At 60.8% G+C, this 8,001-nt stretch overlaps 1 protein-coding gene across 3 annotated transcripts; it reads right to left on the bottom strand.

The window, feature by feature from the left end:
* Positions 1-1,636: 1,636 nt before the first annotated feature.
* Positions 1,637-7,448, bottom strand: ZNHIT1 (zinc finger HIT-type containing 1). Of its 3 annotated transcripts, none has more exons than XM_082076514.1 (5): positions 7,337-7,448; positions 6,928-7,098; positions 4,964-5,043; positions 3,021-3,193; positions 1,637-1,794 (listed from the first exon to the last, which is right to left on the bottom strand). In XM_082076514.1, the coding sequence occupies exons 1-5, from the start codon at positions 7,356-7,358 to the stop codon at positions 1,773-1,775; spliced, it is 468 nt and encodes a 155-aa protein (XP_081932640.1). In that variant the 5' UTR covers positions 7,359-7,448; the 3' UTR covers positions 1,637-1,772. The 3 variants fall into 3 exon arrangements, with proteins under 3 accessions (XP_081932640.1, XP_081932641.1, XP_081932642.1); XM_082076515.1 differs by having other exon boundaries at positions 1,638-1,794; positions 3,021-3,190; XM_082076516.1 differs by lacking the exon at positions 3,021-3,193 and having other exon boundaries at positions 1,649-1,794.
* Positions 7,449-8,001: the final 553 nt, after the last annotated feature.

Genomic DNA, 8,001 nt, shown 5'->3' with positions numbered 1-8,001 from the left:
TCTATGATATCTCTATGGTACCTCTATGATATCTCTATGGTACCTCTATAATATCTCTATGGTATCTCTATGGTACCTCTATGATATCTCTATGGTATCTCTATGGTATCTCTATGGTACCTCTATGATATCTCTATGGTATCTCTATGGTACCTCTATGCTATCTCTATGGTACCTCTATGATATCTCTATGATATCTCTATGATATCTCTATGGTACCTCTATAATATCTCTATGGTATCTCTATGGTACCTCTATGGTATCTCTATGGTACCTCTATGATATTTCTATGGTATCTCTATGGTACCTCTATGCTATCTCTATGGTACCTCTATGCTATCTCTATGGTACCTCTATGCTATCTCTATGGTACCTCTATGCTATCTCTATGGTACCTCTATGCTATCTCTATGGTATCTCTATGCTATCTCTATGGTATCTCTATGATATCTCTATGGTACCTCTATGATATCTCTATGGTATCTCTATGATATCTCTATGGTACCTCTATGATATCTCTATGGTATCTCTATGGTATCTCTATGGTACCTCTATGATATCTCTATGGTATCTCTATGGTTTCCACCCCTTGCAGGCCCCGCCCCCGCCCCTCCCCCCGCCCCGGGGCATCGCAGGACCTGGAGCATCATGGGACAGCAGGAGGAGGAGCCGGACACGCTGATTGGCTGCGGCACAGGAAGTGGATGTTGGCGGGGGCCACACCCCTCCCAAACTCATGTTAAAAAAAAAGGGGCGGGGCAGGAAGTCCCCGGGGAGGGGGCGGGGCCACGGCAGCCCAGCCAATCAGGACACACTGAAAGGGGGGAGGGCCCTTGGGGGGTGGGCAGCCACCTTGGATGGCGGCCATCTTGGAAGGTGGCCATCTTGGAAGGCAGCCATCTTGGAAGGTGGCCAGAGTGGGCAGCCATATTGGAAGGCCGCCATCTTGTGTACCCATTGTGGGCGGCCATATTAGGCGGCCATCTTGGAAGGCCGCCATCTTGTGCACCCATTGTGGGCGGCCATATTGGGCGGCCGCCATCTTGTGGGCAGCCATATTGGGCAGCCATATTAGATGGCGACCATCTTGGAAAGTGCTCACCTTGAAAGGCGGTAACATTGGAAGGCAGCCATTTTGGATGGCGGCCATCTTGGGCGGCAGCCATTTTGAACGGTGGCCATTTTGAGCGGCCATCTTGGAAGGCGGCCACTTTGGGCGGCCATCTTGGAAGGCGGCCATCTTGGAAGGCGGCCATCTTGGAAACACAGCTGACAGCCAATGGCGCCCTCCATTGGCTCTTAAAGGGACAGTCACTTACTGGAGGTTTTTTTAGCTTCATTCCCTCCCATTTCTCTATTTAAACCGCCCTCGTCAGTCTGTCCGTCCGTCCCCCCCTCCCCCCCAGCCGCCGTCGGCCATTTTAGCCTCAATCTCAGGGATTTTCGTCTGTAGACCAAAAACACCCCAAAAACAACTCAGGGGGCGGCGCTGGGGGGGGAATTTCCTGTAGAAAAAACCCAAGACTTTTGCTCAAAAAAGAGGCTCCGGAGTCGGCCATCTTGTTCCCCCATCGGGGCGGGGCTCTTAAAGGGGCAGCGTGCGGGCGGCCATCTTGTCCCCACCCCCTTCTGTTGTCCCCACACGTTGACACAGGGGCCTTTACCGTCCATTTATTGTCCACAGAGGTGACACTGGGGGGGGGGGTGACACTGGGGGGGGTGGGTGACACCGGGCGTCCCCATTGGCCGCAGCGGTGACGTCACCGTCCTGGTCACACCGTCCACTTCAGGCACCTGTGGGGGGAGGGGAAGGTCAGGGGGGTCCCGTGTGACCCCCAGGTCCTTGTCACACGCGTCCCCCGCCCCCCCATTTACCGCATCTACACAGGCCAAGGGGCACCGTTGTCCCCCCCGAATGACCCCCAAATGTCACCCAAAAGACCCCCCCAAGTGTCCCCCCCATACCAGATGTGTCCCCCATATATCCCCGTGTCCCCCCATATCCATCCCCCCCATTTACTGTGTGTCTTTGTGGGCACCACACAGGCCTAGGGGCACCACTGTCCCCCCAAATGTCACCAAAGTGACTCCCAAAGTCCCCCAAATGTCCCACCAATATCCCCTCCCCCCATCAGCAGTGTCACCCCCCCATTCCAGGGGTGTCCCCCGCAATTTCACGGGGTGTCCCCCCCCAATTTTATGGGGTGTCCCCCCCCAATTTCACTGGGTGTCCCCCCCAATTTTATGGGGTGTCCCAGTGGGTCCTGAGCCAGCGGGCCCAACACAACATGGCCGACACAGGCCTAGGCCGAGAGCCACCACTGTCCCCCTAAATGTCCCCCAAACGTCCCCCAATGTCCCCCCCACACCAACAGTGTCACCCCCTTATTCCAGGGGTGTCCCCCCCAATTTCACAGGGTGTCCCCCCCCAATTTTATGGGGTGTCCCAACCCAACAGGCCCAACACAACATGGCGCCACGGCCTACACAGGCCTAGGCCGAGAGCCACCATTGTCCCCCCAAATGTCCCCCAAACGTCCCCCCAATGTCCCCCCCACCCCCAGGAGTGTCCCCCCCATGTCCCCCCACATTCCAGGGGTGTCCCCCCCAACATCCCCCCCCATTCCAAGGGTGTCCCCCCCAATTTCATGGGGTGTCCCCCCAATTTTATGGGGTGTCCCAGTGGGTCCTGAGCCAGCGGGCCCAACACAACATGGCCGACACAGGCCTAGGCCGAGAGCCACCATTGTCCCCCCAAATGTCACCCAAATGTCCCCCAAATGTCCCCCAAATGTCCCCCCCACACCAACAGTGTCACCCCCTTATTCCAGGGGTGTCCCCCCCAATTTTACAGGGTGTCCCCCCAATTTTATGGGGTGTCCCAACCCAACAGGCCCAACACAACATGGCGCCACGGCCTACACAGGCCTAGGCCGAGAGCCACCATTGTCCCCCCAAATGTCCCCCAAACGTCCCCCCAATGTCCCCCCACCCCCAGGGGCGTCCCCCCCCCGTGTCACCGTGTGTCGCGGTGGGTGCCGAGGCAGCGGGCGCAGCAGAAGCGGGCGCCGCAGCTGACGCAGGCGTAGGCCGAGGGGAACCCGCAGACGGCGCAGAAATGGCGGGGGGGGCGGCGGGAAGGGCCCGCGCAGGCCGACACGTAGTTGGGACCCTCGGCCGCGTTCAGGTTCTGCTCGGGGGGGACACACACAATGGGGGGGTCACCCCAAAATCCACCCCCGGGGCGGCAAAGCGACCCCAAAGTCGTCAAACTCCCGCGAAATCCAGGGGGGGAAACGCACAAAAATGGCCTAAAAAACGACCCAAAAGGTTCAAAATGTGCTTGAGACCCCCCCAAAAATGGCCCAAAATGCCACGAAAATCATCTTGTGCGTCAAAAATGGGCGGAGACCCCCCCAAAAAGCTTCAAGACCCCCCCAAAATAGGGTCTCGTAGGTCTAAGTTTGTCCCTTGGTGACACAAATTGCACCAAATTACCCCAAAAAGAACCCCCAAAATGTCCCAAAACTGCCCCAAAAATGCACCTGAGACCCCCCAAAATTAACCCAGGGCCCCAAAACCACACTGAGACCCCCCCAAAAAGCTCCAAGAACCTCCCAAAATAGGTTCTTGTAGCTTTAAGTTCATCCCTTGGTGACACAAATTGCACCAAAATTACCCCAAAAAGAGCCCCCAAAATGTCCCAAAACTGCCCCAAAATGCACCTGAGACCCCCCAAAATTAACCCAGGGCTCCAAAACCACACTGAGACCCCCCCAAAAAGCTCCAAGACCCCCCCAAAATAGGCTCTTGTAGCTCTAAGTTTGTGCCTTGGTGACACAAATTGCACCAAAATTACCCCAAAAAGAACCCCCAAAATGTCCCAAAACTGCCCCAAAATGCACCTGAGACCCCCCCAAATTAACCCAGGGCCCCAAAACCACACTGAGACCCCCCCAAAAAGCTCCAAGACCCCCCCAAAATAGGCTCTTGTAGCTCTAAGTTTGTGCCTTGGTGACACAAATTGCACCAAAATTACCCCAAAAAGAACCCCCAAAATGTCCCAAAACTGCCCCAAAAATGCACCTGAGACCCCCCCCAGACTCCCAAATTAACCCAGGGCCCCAAATCTGTACTGAGAACCCCCCAAAAAGCTCCAAGACCCCCTCAAAATAGTGTCTTGTAGCCCTAAATTCATCCCTTGGTGACCCAAAATGCACCCAAACTACCCCAAAAAGAGACCCCAGAGCCCCAAAATGTTCCAAAACTGCCCCAAAATGCACCTGAGACCCCCCCCCAGACCCCCAAATTAACCCAGGGCCCCAAATCTGCACTGAGATCCCCCAAAAAGCTCCAAGACCCCCCCAAATTGTCTCTTGTAGCCCTAAATTCATCCCTTGGTGGCCCAATTATGCCCCAAAATGCCTCAAAAAGAGCCCCCAGAGCCCCCAAAATGGGCACAAGACCCCCCCAAAAATGTCCCAAAACACCCCAAAATTCACCTTGTGCCCCAAAAATGTACTGAGACCCCCCCCAAATTGATCTTGAGCCCCTAAATCCCCCCCTGGGTGCCCCAAATACCCCCCAAAATGCACCAGAACTACCCCAAAATGGGCACAAGAACCCCCAAAATGTCCCAAAATGCACTTAAGACCCCCCCAAACCCCCCAAATTAACCCAGGGCCCCAAAACCACACTGAGACCCCCCCAGAAAAGCTTCAAGACCCCCCAAATATTCTCTTGCACCCCTAAATCTCCCCCTGGGTGCCCCAAAATGCCCCAAGAAAGGGCCCCCCAGAGTCTCCAAAATCCCCCCAAGACCCCCCAAAAATGTCCCAAAACGCCCCAAAAAGAGCCCGCAGAGCCCCCAAAACGCACCTGATACCCCCCCAAGCCCCCCAAATTAACCCAGCGCCCCAAAACCGCTCTGAGACCCCCCAAATTTGTGTCCCCCCCCCCAAACCTGCTCTTCCAGCAGCGCCTGGAAGTTCTTGCGGAACCGCAGCTTGAAATGGTCACCCCGAGTTTTCTTCTTCTTCTTGCCTGGGACCCCCCCAAATATGAGACACCCCCCAACATGAGACCCCCAGTTCAACCCCAGCCCCCCCAATTCTACCCCAATGCCCCTGGGTACCCCCAGTTCTCCCCCAGGGTCCTAGTGCCACCCCCACTGTCCTGGTTCCCCCAACCCGGGTCCTTGCGCCCCCCAACCGGGTCCTGGTGCTTCTCTGGGTCCTAGTGCCCCCCAACCCAGTCTTAGTGCTTCCCCAGGGTCCTAGTGCCCCCCACCCAGGTCCTAATGCCCCCCAACCGGGTCCTGGTGCCCCCCAACCGGGTCCTTGTCCTTCTCTGGGTCCTAGTGCCCCCCCGCCCTAGTGCTCCCAACTGGGTCCTAGTGCCCCCCAACCCGGGTCCTGGTGCTTCTCTGGGTCCCAGTGACCCCAACCCAGGTCCTAGTGCCCCCCAACCGGGTCCTTGTGCCCCCCAACCCGGTCTTAGTGCTTCTCTGGGTCCTAGTGCCCCCCCGCCCTAGTGCCCCCCAACCGGGTCCTAGTGCCCCCCAACCGGGTCCTTGTCCTTCTCTGGGCCCTAGTGCCCCCCAACCGGGCCCTAGTGCCCCCCCACCCTAGTGCTCCCAACTGGGTCCTAGTGCCCCCCAACCCGGGTCCTGGTGCTTCTCTGGGTCCCAGTGACCCCAACCCAGGTCCTAGTGCCCCCCAACCCGGTCTTAGTGCTTCTCTGGGTCCTTGTGCCCCCCAGCCGGGTCTTAGTGTTTCGCTGGGTCCTTGTGCCCCCCAACCGGGTCCTTGTGCTTCCCCTGGGTCCTAGTGCTCCCCACCCAGGTCCTAATGCCCCCCAACTGGGTCCTGGTGCCCCCCAACCGGGTCCTGGTGCCCCCCAACCGGGTCGTTGTCCTTCTCTGGGTCCTAGTGCCCCCCAACCGGCTCCTGGTGCCCCCCAACCGGCTCCTTGTCCTTCTCTGGGTCCTAGTGCCCCCCCGCCCTAGTGCTCCCAACTGGGTCCTAGTGCCCCCCAACCGGGTCTTAGTGTTTCTCTGGGTCCTAGTGCCCCCCAACCGGGTCCTGGTGCTTCTCTGGGTCCCAGTGACCCCAACCCAGGTCCTAGTGCCCCCCAACCCGGTCCTGGTCCTTCTCTGGGTCCTAGTGCCCCCCCGCCCTAGTGCTCCCAACTGGGTCCTAGTGCCCCCCAACCCGGGTCCTGGTGCTTCTCTGGGTCCCAGTGACCCCAACCCAGGTCCTAGTGCCCCCCAACCCGGTCCTGGTGCTTCTCTGGGTCCTTGTGCCCCCCAACCGGGTCCTGGTGCTTCTCTGGGTCCTAGTGCCCCCCCAACCCGGTCTTAGTGCTTCTCTGGGTCCTAGTGCCCCCCAACCCAGTCTTAGTGTTTCTCTGGGTCCTAGTGCCCCCCAACCCGGGTCCTGGTGCTTCTCTGGGTCCCAGTGACCCCAACCCAGGTCCTAGTGCCCCCCAACCCGGTCTTAGTGCTTCTCTGGGTCCTTGTGCCCCCCCGCCCTAGTGCCCCCCAACCGGGTCCTAGTGCCCCCCAACCGGGTCCTTGTCCTTCTCTGGGTCCTAGTGCCCCCCACCCGGGTCCTGGTCCTTCTCTGGGTCCTAGTGCCCCCCCGCTCTAGTGCTCCCAACTGGGTCCTAGTGCCCCCCAACCGGGTCCTGGTGCTTCTCTGGGTCCTAGTGCCCCCCAACCGGGTCCTGGTGCCCCCCAACCGGGTCCTGGTGCCCCCCAACCGGGTCCTGGTGCCCCTCAACCGGGTCCTGGTGCCCCCCAACCGGGTCCTGGTGCTTCTCCGGGTCCTAGCGCCCCCCTCCCGCTGTCCAGCGAAACTCGGGAGCCGTTTCCCGAACCGAATCTCCCTATTTCCCCCCCCAAACCGCGGTTCCCCCCCCTCGCACCGGTCTCGGCGGTATCGGCGAAGTTCGGGAGCCGCTTCCCGGGCCGGGGCAGCCCCGCTTGGGGGTCGTCCCCGAAATTATCGTTCTCCAGCGCCTCCAGCTGCCGGTTCAGCCGCCTCTGCCGGGTCGCCCGGTCCAGGACCCGCCGTTGAGCGGCCTCCGGGACCCGCCCTGGGAACGGGGGTCGGGTTACGGGGGGACCGGGACCCCAAAACTGCGGGGGGGGGTGGTAACGGGGCTCGGGGACCCCCCCAATGTGACCGGGACCGTTACCGGGGCCACCGAGCCCCCCACCCCAGGACATGGGGACCCCCCCGGAGCCTCCGAGACCCCGGGAACCGCCCCCCCCCCCCCCCCCCGATCCCCAAACCCCCCCCCGGTAACCGGGACCCCCCGAACCGCGACCGACCCGACACCTTCTTCTCCCCCATCTCGCTCCGCAGCGCCACTTCCGCCCTCACCGCCGCTACTTCCGCCGCCTTACTTCCGCCCTCACCCACCCTCTTCCGCCTCCCCGCCCAACTCGCTGCCCCCTCCGCGCAAGCCACGCCCCCTTTTCCACGTGGCAGCGCGCTCCGACCCCGCCCCTGCTCCGCTCGCATTGGCTGGCGGGGCGGGGCGGCGGGCGCGGATTGGAGGGAGGGGGACACGCCCCCTCCTCGGCCACGCCCCCGCGGCAGTGTGGTGCCGCCGCCATGGCGGAGCGGACGGTTCGGGCGCCGCTGCTCCCGCTGCTCCCGGTTCTTTTGGGGCTGTTGCTGCCCCCTGCGGGTTCCCGGGGGCCGCCCGGGCCTGGTAGGTCACGGGGTCACGGGGTCACGGGGTCAGCGAGAGGGGGAGGGGGGTGCGGAGGGGGCGAGGGGGTCATTGGGGGTCAAGGTCATTGGGGAGGGGCCAGGGGTCATTGGGGTCAGGTGTCACGGGGTCTGGGGGAGGGGCCAGGGGTTACGGGGGGCGGGGGGAGGGGCCAGGGGTCATTGGGGGTCACGGGGGTCGGGGTCAGGGGTCATTGGGGGTCAGAGGTTGTAAGGGAGGGGTCAAGGGTCGCGGGGAGGTATCAGATGGGGTCAAAGG

Source organism: Streptopelia decaocto (assembly GCF_964273445.1).
Source record: "Streptopelia decaocto genome assembly, contig: HAP1_SCAFFOLD_1553, whole genome shotgun sequence".
Lineage (NCBI taxonomy): Eukaryota > Metazoa > Chordata > Aves > Columbiformes > Columbidae > Streptopelia > Streptopelia decaocto.
This window is presented reverse-complemented; position numbering and strand designations above follow the sequence as displayed.

Coding starts and splice junctions, on each gene's coding strand:
- ZNHIT1 (XM_082076514.1), bottom strand. CDS start 7,358: ATGGGGGAGAAGAAGGTGTCGG. Junction 7,099..7,336: donor GGGGGAGAAGAAGGTGTCGG/GTCGGTCGCGGT, acceptor CCCCGTTCCCAG/GGCGGGTCCCGGAGGCCGCT. Junction 5,044..6,927: donor CGCCGATACCGCCGAGACCG/GTGCGAGGGGGG, acceptor GGGGGGTCCCAG/GCAAGAAGAAGAAGAAAACT.